Source organism: Mirounga angustirostris, unplaced genomic scaffold, assembly GCF_029215605.1.
Source record: "Mirounga angustirostris isolate CCGP_5_RB_7025 unplaced genomic scaffold, mMirAng1.0.hap1 SCAF_6, whole genome shotgun sequence".
In the NCBI taxonomy this organism is placed as follows: Eukaryota; Metazoa; Chordata; class Mammalia; order Carnivora; family Phocidae; genus Mirounga; species Mirounga angustirostris.
This window is the reverse complement of record NW_026991714.1, coordinates 130,445,880-130,467,741: the sequence shown is the minus strand read 5'-3', so window position 1 is coordinate 130,467,741 and position 21,862 is coordinate 130,445,880. Positions and strand designations below refer to the sequence as shown.

The window sequence follows — 21,862 nt, the reverse complement described above, 5'->3', positions numbered from 1 at the left end:
GTCTCCTGAACAATTACCACTGGGCTATTCCTTTGGCTCTTGTGCCCATCAACCTCCAAATACTTTATAGCCTTAACTCTCAAAATATTCTCATGAGTTATACACAAACTATGCATAATGACTATGCCACACACACACAACACACACAACACACATACAACAAATACAACACACATACAAAACACACAACGCATACATACAACACACAACACACACAACACGTGCAACACATGTGACGTGCATAACAGCACACAGAGCACATGTACAACATACACGACATATACATACAACACATAGGACACACATACACAACAAACACACACAAGACACACCATATGTGACACATGCAACACATACAACAAACACACAGTGCACGATACACATACAACATACACAACATATACATACAACACATACGACACACAACACATACACAACAAACACACGCAACAAACACACACAAGACACACACAACAAACACACATATACAACACACACGCTTTATTCCTCGTTTTACAAGGGAGGAATTGGCCCCACAACAAACATTATAACTAAAAGATCACAAAGGAAAGATCTGCATGCTGCTCCCCTCTGAGTCATGGTAGCTATTAGCAGTTTTAAAAATTAGAAACAGGAGAATGGCAATTCTACATAATAATTAAAAGCAGGACCCTGATCTTCACATCCCATCAAGTTGTGTCATTTCCACTTCAAACAACCTGATAGTTCAGCACAAATCCCCACTGATCTTCTCTTTCAGGTGAATTCCATGAGATTTCTTGTTTGCCCTGTTCTAAATTCTGCCATTAGGAACACAGAAACTGCTTTAAACCCAGAAGTGGGGAGGAGTCAAAACGTAAAAACAAAAGTATATTCTTTACCTGGGCCTCAACCAGATTTTTGCTATACAGATTCCTGTCTGACCTCACAGCTTCATACAGGTTCTGTTGCTGTTTTAATTTAGTCTCTGATTCAGCAATTTTTTTCCTGTAGTCAAAAATCTCCATTTCACGGATTTTTATGTCTTCCATGTTCATGAGGACCTGGAGAAGAAAGAAGTTTACAAAATGGTTAAAGAGCCAATCTGTGGTTATCAGTTCAGGACAAACAGAGGTTTTGATATAAGGATAGCTGGTAGAAATGTTCACAATCAGAAAATCTCACTGTGGCTATAATCGCTGTAGGACAACAAAGAAATTCAGCCCAGCTAATTAGAGGCAAACATACATTTTATTTATGCTAGAGTTCTGCTCAAGCATGACAGCTTAGCAGTTATTTTGGGAGCACAAGAGGAAAAAAAAAGTAAAGAAATTCCTTCAATTCTGAAAACCTCTCCTGAACACCCACCCACCAAAAGACAAAATGCAAAGGCACAAGTTTAAACAGACCTTCACATGGAGCACTAAGAAAGATAAGAAATAATTTAGCTGTTTGGCCACACTCACAGCTTTGGAAGTTTAACCACGATAAAGAAAAGTGGCCTTTGGACATCGATAGCAATCAAAACACTGTCTTGCCAATGTCCAACTCACTCCATCAGGGAAACTCAAAGGACTTCATAAAAATGCATTCTGTTGTGTACAAAACAATTCTAGGCAAGATGAGATGTGAGGATAACTGCCTGTTTTTAGCAAGTATGAAAAACCGAGGCACAGAATTCCACCATGAGCCGATACTTCTCAACAAGCAATCCATCCCTCTGAAATTACATAATCATGACTCTCAGCTGCAGTGTCCACAGCAATTGATATTTTTAAGGACAAACTGACTTGAAAATTCCTTAAAAAGAAAAACTTTTGCAAGGAAGACTGATGGAATCAATGGAATTATGGTCTGGACAAAAGCTAGAACACATAAGGAGAAAATTCTTCAGAGTTTTGCTGCATCGCAACGGCATTCTCTTAATTAATGGTTTACAGCTGAAGGAGATAAACAGAGCAACGTGACAGAGAATAGAAGGCCGGGCACGTCCTTGCGGTAACATGGCCAGGGAAGGTTCCTCTGAAGAAGACGCATTGTATCTAGAACCGAACAGTCACAAAGTACTTAGACCTTTGCTGTGCTCCTATTCATTGTGACTCAAGTGTGGGCTACCTGTGAGCAGCATGTTCCCAAATCCCTGCACTACAGAATCCTTTTTTTCCACCTGTGGAATTAATATCCCAGAAAATACGCTCCAAGAAACCTTGTTCTAAAGTTTCCCCATCAGAAGTAATGATGGCTGGTGTTTAATATATTCATCCTTTATATCTTTAAATAAACACCTTTCAAAGTTTTCTCAGACACATATAAGGAGGGATGAGATTAAATGTTAGTAAATGCCTTTCCAGCATATATTATTTTGTACCACTGTTTCTATTCTTATTGGGTCTATTGATTTGATATACTTACTAATAAATGTTTCCCTTTAGAAGTATTTTAATTTTATTTCTTTATACATATGCCCATGTGCCGTAATTTTAAATAAATGCATCAGTGTGAAATATTTTTTTCTTTTTATTTGGACCTTCCTTCTCTCTTCTACCCATATTAGTCCCTCACCGACACATAAAACAGGTTAACAATTTAGTATGTGTTCATCCACATTTTCCTTTGAATTCTACATATTCTATTCAGGTCTTCTAGCATAGTAACAGCTAATATTTCTCAGACACATTCTATGTACCAGACTTTCTATACGTATTAACTCATTTACTCTTCACAAAAAACCTCTGAGATGTGCATCATTATCACCCTAATTTTACAAAGAAGGAAATTTCAGTCAAAGAAAGTAATATCATCCACAGCTACTCAAAGTAAACATAGAGACATGGGGATTTGTTTGTCTTCAATTGTCTTGTTCTTTAGGTTTTGTTTTTATTTTTTAGCAAAGTGTGATCTTCTTATAGATGTTTGTATGCACCTTGCTTTTTAATCACTCAATAATACTTTGGGATCATGTGGAGTAGCTCTAATTCGCTCTGTTGAAAGATGGTTTAACACTCCACAGTGTGGCTGAGCCATCATAGACTCAGCTCTTCACCTCTGATGGGCATTAGCTTGGTTTCCACTTTTTTGCCACTCTGAACCCTGCTGCACTAAACATTTTTGTACATGTGTCCTTATGCACTTGTGCATTCACTTCTGTTGGGATGGATTCCCAGGAGTGGAATATCTGGCTCAAAAGACATATATATTTTCAACTTTAATAGATATTGCTAGATTGCTTTCCAAAATGGCTGTAACACTTCACATTTCCATAGCACCAGCAATAGGTTTCTTAATAGAAAACTATCCTTGCCGTTTCAGGATAAACCCTCTTTGGTCATACTGGATGATTCTTTTAATGTACTGTTGATTTTGGTTTGCTAGAATTTCAATTAGGGTTCTGCATACATATTCACAAGTGATCGAAGTCTATAACTTTCTTTCCCGTTCTATTTTAATATCAAGGTTTCTGCTAGTTTCATAAAGTGAACAGAGTACCTTTCTGTCCACCCATTCAATCACTCATGTCAGACCCAAGCTCTCTCTCAGGCCTGGAGTCTTTACTAATTATCCCTGCAGAAGGCATAGGTTATATATATCAGCGCAGGAATGCCAATCGGTATTACCCCAAAAAATCAAAGTGCATGAGCAGCACTTTTTCTGAAGTTATATAGCCTGAGAATTATTTGATTCTCAAAAGTTTGAAGAAACTCAGTGCTAAAGTTATTGGGCCCTCTGTGAGTGTTGAAGCAAATTCTCCCTCAGCTTCTTTAGTGGTTTCCCTAGTTACTGATCTTCCTATGATTACTACTTCTCTGTAAGTCAAACCTTGATGTATGTACATATTTTCGAGAGAATTACCTATTCAGCCAATTTTTTAAATTTATGCCACTAGATTTGTACAAAGTATTTTTACATGCTTTTACTGTTTTATTGTTATTAAATGAGATCATCCACTTTGTGTGGAAAGAGAGTGGCCCAAAGTAAGAATAAATACAGACTGTGGGAATGGTTTGGATGATTGGTTGAGGGTCTAGAAAGAACAAAATTAGAAAATCTGAGACAAGGAGGTCTGAAGAAAAGGTAAGTGCATAGGTCTGAAATGAAAAGAAACCCCTTTCCTTTTCCCATCATTTCTTTGATCCATATCTGTAGAATCCTTAAAAATGAGTAGCAGGCACTCTTTTAAGGTACCACCACCAGTAACTAAAATGTATAAGTTAGAAATAAATGTAAAACCTAAATAAGATACCCATTACTAGATCTGTTATTTGTTTTATTTAAAAAAAAAAAAAAAGGAAAGGCACTATCTTAGACTAAACTTTAGCCTTTCTATGGACATGATCATCCTCTTTGGGGTCAGTGAAATGAATGGATTGAAAATACTTTGAACAGCATCATCAGCATTCAGAATATCAAGCAGCACATCAGAGAAAAGGAAAAATTTGCTTGTTCAATCACTTCGAGAGATGTTATAACAAGAATCATCCTTTGCACAGACAGAATAATGCTCCAGAGAAAGGATGCTGCCAAGGGCATTTCTGTTGGGAGCATCCAACTAGCAGGGTCCATCTTTCTGCACACAACAGCGCAGGAAATCACAGGGCACTTGCTTCTGGATTCTTGAAGCTGGGAGTAATAACGACTCATCATGATACCAAGAAGATCAAAGGTATTTTAGTTAAATGACAATGAAAAAAAAATATTGAAACTAAGGGAAAAGACAATTTACAAAGCAATTCAGTTCTAAGTGTCAGAACTCAATTTGTTTCGATGGAAATCATTCAAACCAATGTCAAATCCTGAAACTTCATAAAATGTGTGGGGTGTGAACTGGGAGCAAAACCTTTAGTCAGCAGAATGGCCCCTGTTGAAAATGGCATCTCAGAGAATGTGGGATGCCAGCTGTGGGGCTGGAGCTTAATTAATTGATTACACTTTAGATACCTCAAACCAACTCACACCCAAATATGAAAAGCTTTGTTACAGCCAGAGACTTGGAGATCCCAGCCTTTGGAAGCCCACTTCAGACTAGCCCAGAAAATGCTTACAGTGCAGTCTAAGGGTACAGTCCCATTTTATAATGGGACTTTTCTTTTTCTGTTAAAACAATGTGCCAATAGAAGTAAGAGTGAGATAAAAATCAATAATGCATGCTGGAAATCTGCAGCATAGTCAAAACATCACACAGACTAAGGTAGGATAAGAAAGTAGGTCACCGCATTTGGCGCCCTTTAACTTACATTTGATGAAATATCAGTATAATAAACTCCTCCAATAAGTTTATCTGACTCAATGTCAATGGTTTGAATGCTGACAATGCCTTTACCTACATAATGAAACTGAAAAACTCACTCTCTGGAAAAAAACAAAACAAAACAAAACAAAAAAACCTATGTGGCCGGGCACGTGAGATTTTAAGTCTTCTCTATTTTTCTTGCTTTCTTATTTTATTCTCTACCTTAAATTTAGAGAGGCATATCTGTGTTTCTGGGGTGTTTTTTAAGATTTTATTTTTTTAAGTAAGCTCTCCACCCAACATGGAGCTCAAATTCATGACTCCGAGATCAAGAGTCACACGCTCTACTGACGGAGCCAGCCAGGCGCCTCTATGTTTCTGTTCTTAATAACTTATTACATTGGGGCTCCCTGCTCAGTGGGGAGCCTCCTTCTCCCTCTCCCTCTGCCTGCCGCTCCCCCTGCTTATGCAATCACTGTCTCACGCTCTGTCAAATAAATAAATAAAATCTTTTAAAAAATAATAAATAGGGTGCCTGGGTGGCTCAGTCGTTAAGCGTCTGCCTTCGGCTCAGGTCATGGTCCCAGGGTCCTGGGATCGAGTCCCACGTCGGGCTCCCTGCTCGGCGGGAAGCCTGCTTCTCCCTCTCCCACTCCCCCTGCTTGTGTTCCTGCTCTCGCTATCTCTCTCTCTGTCAAATAAATAAATAAAATCTTTAAAAAAAAATAAAATAAAATAAAAAATAATAAATAATAAATAACATGTTACATTATATTATAAAATGAAGGATATAATCATATCTACCTCAGAGGGCTATTATGAGGATTTAAGTGAGAAAATACATGTATTTGTACCATCATATTAGTACCTAGCAGATCATAATTTAATCATTTAATAAATAATAGATTATCATAATGGATTAATAGTCTGTCATGTTAAATAATACTAGTACTTTAAAAATAAATTTGATTTTTCTATGGATCAAATTCTGTTTTGCAGGAAAATAGTAATACCTAGTACACTAATTTTATAACAACACAAAAAGCTTATAATTTGTCCAAGAAAGATGCTCTGTATAACCAAAGAAACAGGAATTTCATTTCATCATGAAGTACCTATTCAGTCAACAATATTTCTTTGATCAACTTTTGTTTTCCTCACTCACTTGTAAGCCCTTGAAAGCACATTATTATTCCTTTTATGGAAGCTTTGTCTAGGAGAGTTTTGCTTGACACTCTTATAAGCAAAGAAGCAGAGAGCTACGGAACATGGAGGTAAGGATTCATTATGAAAGAATGTTTTTGACATTTATAAAATGTCTGGAAAGGCAAAGGCCAAAAGTTTAATATTTAGAATGAGAAAGGAGGGGTTCTAAAATAAGCCAAGTGCATAATGTGCAACACGTGCCACAGATTTAATGATTAACCAGGAATGGTTTTAACCGGAATCTACAAAAGTTGAGTAAATATGGTGGACCGCAACTTATAATGCCATTCCTGATGCCTCTCAATCTAAGTAAAAGTTAGAGCCCAGCAGAGGAGGAAAGTATGAGGATAAAAAGTGCTGAATCACTCTACTAGATTATCTTATGGTTCTGCAAATATTCACTCCCTCTCCCTGTCCCTACCACTTCCATGGGAAGAGTCTTCCCCTTGCTATTGGGCGTGGACATGTGACTTGCCACTGCCAATGGGATGTCAGAGGAGAGAGCTAGGAAATGTGCTTGTGTGGTTGCTTTCCTTTCTTTCTCCATGAGAACACCATGCATCCTGGAGGATCAGAAACATGTAGAGCAAAAGCAGACCCAACTCACAGCCTCCAGCCAAGTGCAGGCAAGCCTAACCTAGACCACCTGAGTCCCACTCAACTGCAGATGTGTGAGAGGTAAGTGCTGGGGCGCCTGGGTGGCTCAATTGGTTAAGCGTCTGCCCTCGGCTCAGGTCGTGATCTTGGGGTCCTGGGATCGAGCCCCAGAGTCTCTTTTTCTCTCCCTCTCCCCCTCCTCACCATTTGCACTCTCTCTTGCACTTTCTCTCATATAAATAAGTAAAATCTTTAAAAAAAAAAAAACAAGTGCTTATTTCTGCATGCCAGTGACATTTGGTGGTTGTGTATTATGTAGCATTAGTATGGCAAGTGTTGACTGAGACAAGCACATAAAAGCCATCCAATTCTGGCACAGAAAAGGATCTTTCTCATTTGCAAATGCCAAGTTAAATTAATAAAATGTAATGTAGGGCTTTCAGTATCTAAGATTTCACCTTTCTTTCTCAGGAAGAACCAGAAGGCAAATGTTGACACTGTTTTTGCAGCCCAGAAGGCAGAAGAGACCACGCCGTAAGTCACTCACAGCTAAACTTACTGAGGATAATTCCGATAAGATTGTCCATTATGGCAACATGTTTCAGATGAATTTAAAATGGGGGAAGACCCATAAAGACAAATACATTAACGAAGAAGAATTTAACATAAATACCTAAAAGTATGTCTTTGAGTGGTTAATTCAGATCTCTAATTACACTTTCCATTCATTCTTTCAAGAAATATTTGGTACCTATTTAGGAAATAATATGAGGAGCTCAAAATCGAATACCAATCCTTCTATGCACAGCAATAAAACTAGGGCAAACCATGTAAGTAATTTTGCATTCTGTTTTTATCAGATTCATATTGTGAACATGTACCCCATTTTAAAAAATATTTTTCAAACACGTGGTTTTAATGCTACATAACATTGTATCAGATAAGTGTAGCACAATTTATTTTAAAGAATATCCTTTTATAAAACTCTTTGCATTTCTTATTTTTCCATAGATTGAGTTCTTACAAAAGAAATTGCTCGGTTAAAACGTGGAACAAAGTATTCTCACTCCAGAAGTTGATGAAAACATCAGTTTCGTGACATTATCCCCAGCCCCTGATATCAGTTGTCAACTCCCTAGAAATAGAACGCATGAAAGGGAATGTTCTATTTGTGAGAATGAGGTGTGTGTGTGTGTGCGTGTGTGTGTGTGTAGCAGAAAAGAAAGAAAGAAATATGGGAGGGGCATATTTCTTATATGTATTAAGGACATGCAGGTCCTTAATAAGAAGTTCACTGCATCAAAAACTAATGATGTATTGTATGGTGACTAACATAACATAATAAAATAATATTAAAAGAAAAAAAAAAAAGTCCAGGGGTGCCTGGGTGACTTAGTTAGTTAAGCATCAGACTCTTGATTTCAGCTCAGGTCATGATCTCAGGGTCGTGAGAATGAGACCTGTGTTGGGCTCTGCAGAGTCAGCTTGAGAGTCTCTGTTTCCCTCTCCTTCTGCCCCTCCCCCTGCTCACACATACACTCTCTCTCTCTCTAAAATAAATACATAAAATCTTTAAAAAAGAAAAAAAAAGGGTGCCTGGGTGGCTCAGTCAGTTAAGCGGCTGCCTTTAGCTCAGATCATGATCCTAGGGTCCTGGGATCAAGCCCCTCATCGGGCTCCCTGCTCGGCAGGGAGCCTGCTTCTCCCTCTCCCTCTGCCTGCCACTCCCCCTGCTTGTGCTTGCTCTCTGTCTCTCTCTGTCAAATAAATAAATAAAATATTTTAAAAAAAGAAGTCCAGAGATGACCCAAGTTGCTGTAGCAACTGATAAGAAATAGACAAATTGCTGTCGATAATTTGTTACGAACTTGTGCTTAAATGATTTAGTGATACATTATATAATCTTGTGAAGTTAAACATTAGAATTATGAAAAACAGGGCCGCCTGGGTGGCTCAGTTGGTTAAGCGACTGCCTTCGGCTCAGGTCATAATCCTGGAGTCCCTGGATGGAGTCCTGCATTGGGCTCCCTGCTCAGCAGGAAGTCTGCTTCTCCCTCTGATCCTAACTCCTCTCATGTGCTCTCTCTCTCAAATAAATAAATAAAATCTTTAAAAACAAAAGAATTATGAAAAACAGTTACCAGCAAAACTTGGTACATCTACACTTTTACAAGGAAACAGAAAAATAAATAATCCTATATTAAAATCAGTGATAGCATCCTTTTTATCACTCATCATCTATCCATTTGTTTAACAAACACTTTATTGGTGCCTACTATTTACCAGCACACTGGAAATGAAGAAATGAATGAGATAAAATCCTTGTTCCCAAGAGCTCACTGTAAAGTAGGAAAAACAAATGTGCAAAGAAAGTAATTAGTCTACAGGATGAGAAGTGCCATTCCAGAGATACCAACAAATCCAAAAGGAGAGAGTCAGAGCAGGCTTGAGCCCAGAGATGAGCATTTGAGCAGGCTATTGAAGGATAAAAGGAGTTTTCCAGGCAGAGAGGGGAAGGAAGGACTTCCCAGGGAGAACAAAGAGCTTGGACTCTGTCCCATAAATCACAGTATACCAACTGCTTTGTCTTGCGTGGGTTATAGGTATGTACCAAAATACTGACTCCCTCTCCCAGGTGGGATCAAGCAGCTAGCATCCCTAGGTTAGTCCCCTCCAGCCCTGAACAGTTTCCCCCTTATTCCCAAGGGCTATAGACATATTATTTTCTACATGTGCTAAGGATGCAAAAAAATGTTAGAAAGCACTGGCCCAGGTTACTGAGAAGTGACAGAAGTTTGTAAGGCCAGGAGTGATACCAAGATCACATTGGAATTTTTAACAGTTAACTTTGATAGTGTGATGGCAGCCAGGGGTGGAGAGAGACTGATTATTAGGTAGGTGAAGCAGAAAGTTGCAACAGATGATATGTTCAGATATATTTCCCGTCTCACCAAACAGCGCCTCTCCCTTAGGAGGATTATACTCCTACCCAGGGATGTTGGGCTTGGTCATGTGACTTGCTTTGGCCAAGGGAATATGAGTGGACAGGGCCTGTGCCCTTCCCTCCCCAGCAGAAGCTCTGAAAGCATCACAAGGTCCACTATTACACTGTTTTTGCTCTGAAAGAGGTCAGCACATCCCAACAGAATCAGCTTGGAGTGAAGAGGACACGAAGCAGGGCAGCAGATGACCCACAAAGGCCTTTGATTTGAGCTAAAAATGAATCTTTGTTGCTATAAACCACTGAAATTTGAGGGTTATTTGTTACAGCTGAAGCTGATGGATGTGGAGCCTGATGCGGAGCCTGATGGGTTAGCCCAGGCTGGAGAATACGATTGGAGGATACGAGTTCCTGAACTGACCATTGGTTTTCTGAGAGTCAGGAAATCAATCAACGATGCTTGTAAGATGATTAAGTCAGAAGAGAAACACACTATTCCAATGGCCCTCAGTCAGGACTCTAAGAATCATGGGGTTGGGGGGGGCGGATCTTTTACAAGGAAGAGGTGTCCAGCCTGGGCTAGAATGAGCATATGCATTCGTGTTCCTCCAAACTTAGGTTCTACAAACCTATCTGCTCGGCATTTATTTAGTCTAAGCGAGAAGAAGCTGATTTCCTAAAGCAAAGCTTATTTCCCACTTTCTTAATGTTTATAATTCAAATGTTGGCTGTCCTCCTTGTCATCTTCACTGAGATTCCACTCCAAAACAAAACAAAACAAAACATAAACACGCAAGAGCACTGGTAAACACTGTAGATTTCACTGAAGAGATGAAAGACAGGCTTACACTGCAGAGCAGATAACATTTTGCCGGGGGGAGAGGGGAATCTCGCTAAACGAGTCTTTTCTCCAAAACCCTCTTCTCAGCCTCATACTTAAAACTTTACTCCATTCCCCAATGCCCTTTCCTGGCACCATGAAACCCCCCTCATGAAACCCCCTGCTCTACACCATCTGGGAACGCACTGAAGACAGCACAGTCCACCCACTGCTGCTTAATGCTGGCAATGTGCTAAGACAACTGGTTAAACTAGATTTGAAATCCCTGAAGTCCTTCTTCAAGACGCTGCCGTGAGCACCCTCCCTCCTCCACGGTTTACAGGAAGTAGAGATCTGGGACTTAGCTACTCAAATGTGTGAATTTCTACCACTGGTGAGGTTTCAGGTTCACAATAGCTGGAAAATAAAATGCCCTTTGAATGTGTGAACATTTACCTGATGCCAGGAGTCACATCTTAATTTGAGGCCATTTAATTAGATGCCTTTCTCCTAACAACTAGTTGGAATCCTCCGTCTGAGGGGACAAGGGTTTCAGGGACAGAGGTGGGGGGTGAGAACAAAGGGTGCAGAGATGGTGATGCTGACAGCACCCCCCACCCCCAACCCAAGCGTCCAACCCAGGGAAACTGCACAGCAGGGTAACAGGGGAGGGGTCTCGAAGGAGAAACGGAGACCCCCGAAGCATTGGCCTTCTCCATTTCACAGTTTGACCCAGATCAGCCCTGGGACAGCTTTTCTTCTATCAACATCATTCCTCTTAAATTCTCATGCAAACCACCAGCTCAAATCTGAAGAAATCCTCTTTGCCACAGTGTGTGACCATCAGAAAGAATGTGCTTGTACTCCACCCACATCCTTGAGGAGTCACTTTACCTTTTGGGTCAGGTCACTGGCTTCATTGATGTACCGATCTCGCTCCTTTTCCAGCTGAAAGATGATCTTTCTCTGCTTCTGAGCCTCATCCTTATAGTTCTGGATTTCTTCCTCCAGGTTCTTCTTGGCTTGCTCATGGAGCTTTACCAGGTCTATCTGTTTCTGGGTCGCACTGACCGCCTTAAGCATATTCTAAAAATAAGGACAACAGAGCAGTCACGTTATTCAAAATATGTGGGAATTTTTGGATAAATTTACCCCCGTTTCATCCCTAAAATAATTAGATACATTGTTTTTTGGGTGAATAAAGATAATCATATTCTCTACAGCTTATTTAGAGCTTACTATGTTAATTTTGCACAAGGCAAACACATACATAAGTACACTAAGTGACCACAACATCCCAAGGAAGTGAGCACTATTTTGCTCCCATTTTAAGGGTAGGAAACTGACACTCAGAAGTTAAGGTGCTTGCCTACAAGTTCATACAACAGGGGAGTGGCAGAGCCAGGATTTGGGTCCAGGGCCAGCCAACCCCAAAGGTAAACCCCATCCCAGCTCTGGCCTTGTTCCTGTGAGCTTAGAGCAATTGAACCTAATCACGTAACAGGGCTTTGACTACAAAGTAAAATAAAATCAACTCGTTGAAAATGCAAATATCTAGAATTAACATATGATCCAATAATTTCACTCCTGAGTACATACACCCAGAAGAACTGAAAACAGGTGTTCAAACCAGAACTTGTACATGAATGTTCACAACAGCACTCGTCCGTCACAAAAGCCAAAAGGGGGAAACAACCCAAATGTCCATCAGCTGACGAAACAGGTCATCAAAATGTGGTATATCCACACAGTGGAATATTCATCAGCCACAAAAAGGAACAAAGTCCCGGTACAGGCTACAGCATGGTTGAAACCTGAAAACATTATTCTGAGTGAAAGAGGCCATACATAAGAGGTCACGTATAATGGGATTCCAGTTATATAAATATCCAAAATAGTCAAATCCACAGAGGAAGAAGGCAGTTTCTCTAGGGCTGGGAGAAGTAGGGAATGCGGGGGGGGGGGGGGGGGGGGGCAGGAGTAACTGCTTTACAGGTGCAGGGGTTCTATTTGGAGTGATGAGAATGTTCTGTAGCTAGAGCACCGTGATAGTGCACGACACCCCAAATGTACTCAAGGGCACTCACAGTAAATTCTGTCTTATGTGTATCTTACCACAATAACACAACAACTAACCCAGTTTCTTAAAAAATGCAGATGCCTGGGGCGCCTGGTGGCTCAGTTGGTTAAGCGACTGCCTTCGGCTCAGGTCATGATCCTGGAGTCCCGGGATCGAGTCCCGCATCGGGCTCCCTGCTCCGCAGGGAGTCTGCTTCTCCCTCTGACCCTCCTCCCTCTCGTGCTCTCTGTCTCTCATTCTCTCTGTCTCAAATAAATAAATAAAATCTTAAAAAAAAAAAAAATGAAGATGCCTGTGTCCCAACGCCAGAGATTCTGATTCAGTGGATCTGGGAGGGGACACACAGGCCAACATTCTTTTTTTAATACTGCACGAGTGATTTCGGCTGCTGCAATGGAAATTCCTAGGACTGGCTGCCCAAGAAGCCAGGTTGTGCCCCAAAAACGAGGAGTCAATAGTAGTTGCTGCTGAGCTCATGCAAAAGGGTTCACGTCTCCAGCCATAGGGGAACGGACCAGGGACTTTTGAAATAGGGCCTTTAGCTTTCTGCAATTCAATAGAGGACATAAACTTGGGAGCTATTGGTGATAGCCATTTTTTTGCCAAACAGACTGGGAAACAGGGAGGCATTCTTCCCCAAAAGAGAGGAACGAAAGCAAAAACTCAGCAGGAAATCCAGGGATGGCAGAAATCCAGTGGCTTTCTGTGTGTCCCAAGAATGTCAGGTCAGCTTCCTATCAGTTCCCGAGGCCCAACTGTATCCTTGGTCCCACAAGGCACCTGGTTGTCCCTTCCCAAATCTCTAAGCAGTACAGACCTGCAGCCAGGTCTGAAAACCACTAGAATATAAACACACTACACCTCAGATGGGTGATGATGCAGAAAAAAGAAAAGGTCAACTTGACTTTCAAACATTGAATTAAACAACCACTCTATAAAAGACAAAGCCACTTTAACATGACACTGAAAAACGAAAATATATTAACACTGCTGCCTGTCAAAAACATGTCACTCATTCATTCAATGAAAGGGGCATTTCAAATCAGTGGGGAAAGAATGCATTATTAGTAAAGGTTGCAGAGGGTTGGGCGCTATGCAAGGCTCTAAGGAGGGATGCACACGGGGCAGAAAGGAAAAAAAAAAAGTATACCCTGCCTTGGAAGAGGAACTGACGTTAGTCAAATCAAACAAATAAATGTGAAATTAATGTTGTGCTACATGTCCTATTGTGGTAGAAAATCTATTGGTTGTCTATCAATATACATAAAATATAAATGGGTTAAATGCATGTCTTAAAAACACGTTTAAAAATCTAAATCTAGGGGCACCTTGGTGGCTCAGTCATTAAGCGTCTGCCTTCGGCTCAGGTCATGATCCCAGGGCCCTGGGATCGAGCCCCGCGTCGGGCTCCCTGCTCTGCGGGAAGCCTGCTTCTCCCTCTCCCACTCCTCCTGCTTGTGTTCCCTCTCTCGCTGTCTCTCTCTCTGTCAAATAAATAAATAAAATCTTAAAAAAAAAAATCTAAATCCAACAACATTGTTTGCATGTGCAAATTTATTGAATAAAGGAACAGTTTCCAGGATCATCCAAAAAACAACGATTTTCTAAGGAGCGCTCAGCATGTAAAGATAGGTAAACTCCTATTTCCTGAGATCCCTTAAATAGTCTTCTTTAAGCTTCCAGAGTGGTCTATTTTGTCAATATTTGTTCAATTCTGGGAAGCCAAAAGAAATAATGAAAGTTGGAGTAAAAAAAATATAAGCTGTTTCTACTTGATGAGATGACTGTCTGGGCTTAAAGCCATACGCTGCTCTGGAAGCAGCCTCCCCACTCTCCACCTGGCCCTTTGATTTTTCCTCCCTGGAGGAAATCCCTGAGCAGGAAAGTTTACCCTAAATCCTTGGAACTAGTTAACCTCCTAAGAGTGACTATCAATGGAAGGAATCCTCTAAACTGGTTTGGAGAGGAAAGGGGTAGGGGTAGGTGTCCTCCCTTGATTGGAAGCTTTCTAGGCCTCAAGCTCCTGCAACCCCTCCCCCTCAGCCTTGGACCAGACTGAGCTCAAAGACTAGGAGATATAAAGGCTGAAAACAAAAACAAAAACCTACAACAGTCCCCAAAAGATGGCGGGAAGTTTTATGGCATCAACTAGCCTTTCTTATACCAAACTCCTCGAAGGTAAAATTGTATTAGCACTCATTTGTATCTTCTGGATTAGCAAAAGTTGCAGATTATAGATATTAAATTCAGAAATTTTGATCAACCGCTTAGGATGCCAAATAACACACCAGCAAGAGAATCAGAATCCGCAGAACGCTCTTAAGCCTCCTGCTCGTTTATATGATAATTCCCCAAAATCCCTTCTTGCTCACAGTGATAATGCAGTTTCAGTTCTCAGCCCGCGGATGGTGGACTGCGCCCGGCAGCTTGGAAGAAAACTGACCACGATGATTTATTTCTGATCTACTTTTGTTTGCTCCAGAGTTTTCTTTCCCCAGCACAACGGGTTAGAGGCAGATACCATAGCGTTAGAGGAAGACATTTATTTCCCAGGGCTATGGGAACACACTCACCTTATTTAATATGTCCCTTTCTCTCAGAAGCTCATCCATTGCTTTCTTATCAAGTTCTGCTTGTTTCTTTGAAGCCTCCACCTCTAAATGGCCAAGGAGAAGAAGAAGAAATATGGAGCCGACCCAAGAAAGAATCTGCCAAGGCCAAAGCCAATGCGACACAGAAACGGCTTCACGCGCTTATCTGCAGCTATAAAACTCCTATTTATTGAGTGTTCCATGATCTATATATTATCTATTATAACTCAGGGAAGGAGGTCTCCTGTCCCACTGAACACATGGAAACTGAGTCTCAGCAGGATTAAGCCACATGCCACCCATCTGCGACCAAGAGGTGACAGGGCTGAGGCTGCGAGCATGGTTTCTCGGACTCCAAAAGTCCTTGCTCTTTTTAAATCTTTTTAATTATACAAGTAATTAGGAAGACAGAAACAAATGAGACATCCAAATGGACAAAAGGGAAAAAAATTCAAGTCAAGCAGAATCTACTTAGGATTTTGATAGGTCTCTTTCCGGACTTTTTCCTATGCAAATATGTGTGTGTATAAAAATACAGATATACACACATTCCTATATATATATACACAAAAGTGAATTATACAACACATACTATTTTGTAGCTTGCTTTTATAATTAACTAACATAAAATAAATGCCTCTCTATATTATAAATGGGCATCTACAACAGAATTTTAATGGCTCTGTGATATTTCACTATACAAAAATGCATAATTTATTTCACCAATCCCCCACCTTAACATTTAAATTGCTTCCACTTTACTTATTTATTTGCAATTATAAGCCACATATTTGTGAAAGTTCTTATTCATTTGTTACTCTAGAACAGGAAGTCCTGGATCGAAGGCGATTAAAAAAAAAAAAAAAAAGGCATTTCTCTCCTACTTTCAAATTTTGCTCCAGAAAACTGATAGCAGTTTAAATCCACACCCAAACCACCACTGGATATCATGCTCTTTGATCTCTTTGACAATCCAATAGATTATTAAAACCCTATGTCTGTATTTAGTTTACATCTCTTTGATTAGTAGTAAAGTTGACTACTTTTTCATGTTTAATCACCATTTATTTGTATTTCTGTTTTTAAAATTGCCCACACTTTCCCTATGCCCATTTTCCTCATGAATTGTTTATCCTTTTTGTGGATTTGTAAGAACTCTTTATATATAACAAAAATACTAACTCTTTGGCAATATTTTGGTCAATTTGCCTTTATATAGAGAAACTTTGATACAGTAAAAAAAAAAAAAAAACAACCCTCAGCTTTTATTTCATTAAATCTTCTAGATCTTGGCTTTCTGGTTTCCACATCTGGTATTAACTTTCTTTTTTTAAAAGATTTTATTTATTTATTTGAGAGAGAGAGAATGAGAGACAGAGAGCATGAGAGGGAGGAGGGTCAGAGGGAGAAGCAGACTCCCCGCCGAGCAGGGAGCCCGATGCGGGACTCGATCCCGGGACTCCAGGATCATGACCTGAGCTGAAGGCAGTCGCTTAACCAACTGAGCCACCCAGGCGCCCTGGTATTAACTTTTTTTTCCCAAAAAATAACTTATTGTCATGCTACCATCTTCTCAACAATCCATACTGCACGCTGGTGTGAAATAACACCTTGATCTTGATGATAACCTTGGGTCTTTTTGTGCCTTTTCCAATCTCTTCCATTGATCTGTTTTATCAGGCATTTTCACTACACTCTTTGATTACTGAAGCTTTATAATATTAAACACCTAGTAAAGCAAGTGCTCCCTCATCACTCCTCTTTTCCAGAATTTTATGGCCATTGTCACCTGTTTATTCTTCTGGACGAACTCTAGAATCAATTCTCAAGTCCCAACAATATAACTTACTGAAATTTTTATTGGAAATATTAAATGTATAGATTAATTTAGGCAGATTTATATCCTTATCATATTGCGCTTTCTCCTCCAGGAACTTTGTATATCTCTCTATTTTTCAAGTCTTCTTACTTTATACCCCTCAATAGAATTCTGTAGCATGTTTTATATACATGTCTTGCAGATATCCCAGTAACTTTATTTATAGATATCTTATTACTTTAGTTGCTACTGTGAAAAGGGGTTTTTCCATCATATATTCTAACCAATTCTTTGTATGAGAGGAAGCTATCGATGTGTATATATTTATTTTATAACCTGCCACCCCAGTGAACTCTCATTAGTTCTGGTAGTTTATCATTAGTTCCTTGGGTTTTGTGATAGAAAATCATAACACATGGAGGACTTGTGCTCCTAAATATTATGTCCAATGCCACTCTTTGATCAGGCACATCAAAAGGAAGAGGACCCTAAGAAGAAATAATGATGTTAACGAGATCTATAAAATAACCAGAGGAGAGAGCATGATGAATTCTGTAAACATGATTTAAGAATGAAGAATTAGGTCCAACACTGAATGGATAATTTTTTTCAGAACTATTACAAGCAAAAATACAGAAATTTAAATGTGGGAGTGTTTTGAAAGTCACTAAACCAGTTACAAAATATGATCTAGTAATTCTGTTTTCCTTCCTGTCACTGAAGACATTAGATTGTAAACTCATGCAAGACTGTAAGCATTCTGAGGGCAGGGACCTCCATGCACCCAAAGCCAACCTTAGTGCCTGCACATAGTAGGTACTCAATCTATTGAAGGAATGGAGAAATTCTCAAGCCACAACTGTACCTCAACAAAAGATTATTTCCTGATGTCTTAGAGGGAAAAATATCTGCACTGTTCAAAGGCTTACACAACACACACAGTTGACCATTGAACAACATGAGAGTTAGGGATGCCAATCCCCCATGAAGGTGAAATCCACATATAACTCTGACTCCCCCAAAACTTAACTACCAATAGCCTACTGTTGACCAGAAGCTTTACTGATAACAGAAACGATCGACTAACACATCTTCTGTATGTTATATGTATTCTATACTATATTCTTACAATAAAGTAAGCTAGAGAAAAGAAAATGGTATTAAGAAAATCATAAAGAAGAGAAAATACATTTATCTGTAGTGTATTTATCGAAAAAAAATCCACACATAAGTGGACCCACACAGTTCAAACACATGTTGTTCAGAACCAACTGGATTTCTGATAACCTTACCTAGAGATTTAGGTTTTACCTAACTTTTAGTGAGGCGATGTATGTTTTTATGCTGTTACGTATGTTGCCTCATTTGGTGACCTACAACTCACGGTAGCGCACGTAAGGTCGACAACCTGTTCCTGCCTCACATACTCTGGTGTAGTTAAATTCAAACCCAGATCCTCCGTCTCTGAGTCCGGAGCTGTTTCTGCCACACCAAATTTGACTAGTAAATCCTATTTTCAATTCTATTCTTTTTCAGAATGAGATGGCATTCTATCTTACTACTTATATAAATAGTAATAAGCCTGGATAATAATAGATGCCATTTAGTAAGCATTTACTCTGTGTTAGGTACTAGCCACAATGTGTATTAGCTCATCTCCTCCCGCAACAGTAAATAGAGTGAAGGCAGGATCCGAGCCCAGGTAGACATGACTCCCTAGTTTGTATCCTTAATGGTTTTTCTGTGCTATAATGGCCTTCCATGGCACTTAAATTTTTCCCCCACAGGGCAATGTGATAGCTGGTAAAACAAGTGTCTACCACATGGTAAAGGACTAACAGAGAAAAGAATTTAGGAGCCTTTTATTTTTGCCCCACTGATTCTTGTCCCAAATACTGCTAGTGGGGGACGTTCATTTTAGTTTATGCCCTATCTTCCATGAGAAAAGGGACTAAAGCAGAAGGTCATGTAGAACCAAGACCTAAGAGTACATATGTTATTTAGTCCAGTGACAAGTATGGAGCAGTACTTTTGGCTGGATTTAAATTGTGCCAATATAGTCTGTTGAAGAATTTTTTAAGGTAAGAAAGTTTAAGATATTCAAAATGATGTCCCCTACATATTGGCTGCTTACCAGCTTGAAAGTTGTTTTACTGATTACATTTGGCATGGTTTGTGTTTGTACACACAGAGCCCTGGGTTACCAAATGACATTAGTCATCAATGAAATGTTTACAAAGGAATAAAACAAAGTGCAAAATGGTTCTTGGTTTACCTCTCTCTAATCCCAAGATCTGATTTTTTAGAGTTTCCTTGTTCTGTTCCACTTCTGACTTCTGATCTTCAATCTGGTGCAATTTCTTATGGATTTGTTCTCTGATTTTGTTGAGCTTCCCAATGTCAAGCCGCATCTGATGGACTTCTTCCTCTTTGGCCTGTAATTAATGAGACAGCATTAACCAGGGACACTCAGTAAATAAAGGACCAGTGACTTCATGATGGTAAACTCAGAACCAATAAAAGGAAATTGTTCCTGTGTCAGTCCAAAGTTGTTCTATGGGTTAAACAAAAACACACACTGTCTGGTTTTGAGAGAAATTGAAAAACTAGTCTCTGAATAAAACATGTGGCTATGTAAGCTAAAAAATAATGAAAAGACTGATTAAACCTGATGTCTCAAGGTACCACTGAATTGTTGAATCAAACAGGATGAGAATGCTGAGTCGTATGTATCATAAATGTGTGAACTTTGTGTACAAATGCTATATTCGATGGGCAATTTTTATGGACTCACGGAGTGATCTCTCTCAAAAGATTATTAACATGCTATAATATATTCAAATACTCTTGTGAACCCACGTGGCCACTTTAGTGTAATAACATACACTAGAGAAAGGGCCCTCCTGCCTCAGAGGATGTTAGTCAGTGAGTGTACATACAGATACGTGGACAGGGCAACATGAATAGGCAAGTCTACATAAAGGCAAAAAGTACTAAAATAATAACTCTTGAAAAAGAAAACACCAGATTTTTGTCAATGGACTTCAAGGTTTGTGAATTTTTTAAAATTTAAATTAAATTCATTTTTTTTTTAATTTGCCATTCTTAGAAATTACCGGAAAAGCAACCAGTGATTCGTCCGCAAATCAACATTAGCAATTATCCCCAGCTCTTGACAAGGAAGAAACTGCACTGAGCTGGGCATGTTATTCTCGGATTATTGCTAGAAGTAGAATCCCATAGGTCCAGAATCTGATAACAAAAATACTACATCTTTCAAGGTGCCCCATTCATGTTATCAAAGAAGAGAATTAATGGCGTAAGCATTTTTACCTTAATTTCACCTTAGGGGCTAATACATTATTTTGCCTTAAAGTAGCCATTTCATTTCTGCTTCAATTTACAGCTTTCTCATAAAGAATGGTTTCAAGTCAAACCATCCAGGACTGCTTTAAATGCTCCTCCACCTCAGATTTACATGAGCCAAATTAGCTGAACTAAGGCCCTTTCCAATTAGAACACTAGAATGTTCTAACTCAGTAGTTCTTAATCCAGACCCTGTGGTTAGACTTCAGAAAAATCCTGGAAACCTGAGACTGCATTCAAAATAAGATGCAAGATGTGCACATAAGTGTGTGTGTGTGTGTGTGTGTACATGTTGTCATCAGACTGTCAAAAGGGCCTATGATGCAAAAACTGTTGTACTTCACTGATCAAATCCATGTATCATTCTTGATCAGTCACTCATTTTGTGCCTAGTATCCTAAACGTAACCAGAGAAGGGTTTATGGATTTTTTCAGAATTCGTGATAAACACAAAGCTGCTCTGTTAAGCAGGTAGGTATACAATATGTACCCAAGTATACAACTTTTATCCAAACATAATTTGCAAGCATTCTTCACTGAGGACCGGGAGAAGAATGGAAAGACTGTCTTGCAATTTACAGTGGACAGAAGTAAAAATCATGGTTCTACAATCCTGGAAGTAGATACCCAGTAGTACCAGTCCATCCCCGACCCCTCCCATTCCACCTTCTCTAGACAAGTCGTAAAATATAATCTGACTTCTTTGCTACTCGCTCACATAAATGGTTTAACTAGTAAGTAGTTACTTCCAAGGCTAAGTTACAGAGATGAGCATTGGAGCCAGCTTTCAAAACCATCTGCACAACCATATGATCAATATTCAGGTTTGTGGTCTTAGAAGAATGGAAGTCATCAAAGTATCTCCTTCTAGGAAGAAAGCCATCACTGAAGGCTTGCACCTGCCTCTGACATATCAAGGCTAATACAGGTTACCAACCAAGGGCTCCAGCCACAAAGGTAAACCTAAATTAATAGGGAATGAAGGAAGGGGTGCTAGGGAATAGATAGGTCACTTGGTGTTTACTTTGAGCTCCAAAGACTTCTGCTGGTTTTCCTGGGATAGCTGCTCACAAACCAGACTGTGTTGTTCGTTCTCTTGCTGAAGTTTTGAATTTCTCATCTGAAACTGCTCCAGCTCCTTTGCTGCTCTTTCATTCAAGATCTGAAAGGCGCATCACGAGCTGGTTAATGCTTTTTAATCTGATTACAGTATCTGCATATCCACACAGGAGCCCC

The 21,862-nt window shown here is 39.6% G+C and overlaps 1 protein-coding gene across 1 annotated transcript in view; it reads right to left on the bottom strand.

Annotated features, from left to right (window-relative positions):
- Positions 1 to 21,862, bottom strand: part of CFAP58 (cilia and flagella associated protein 58) — an 84,410-nt gene that overhangs the window by 52,528 nt on the left and 10,020 nt on the right. Inside the window, exons 5-9 of the mRNA XM_045879212.2 lie at positions 21,651 to 21,788; positions 19,536 to 19,695; positions 15,424 to 15,506; positions 11,665 to 11,856; positions 882 to 1,043 (exon numbers count right to left, since the gene is read on the bottom strand). Coding sequence (XP_045735168.2) covers positions 882 to 1,043; positions 11,665 to 11,856; positions 15,424 to 15,506; positions 19,536 to 19,695; positions 21,651 to 21,788 — 735 coding nt within the window. The remainder of the gene's footprint in view (positions 1 to 881; positions 1,044 to 11,664; positions 11,857 to 15,423; positions 15,507 to 19,535; positions 19,696 to 21,650; positions 21,789 to 21,862) is intronic.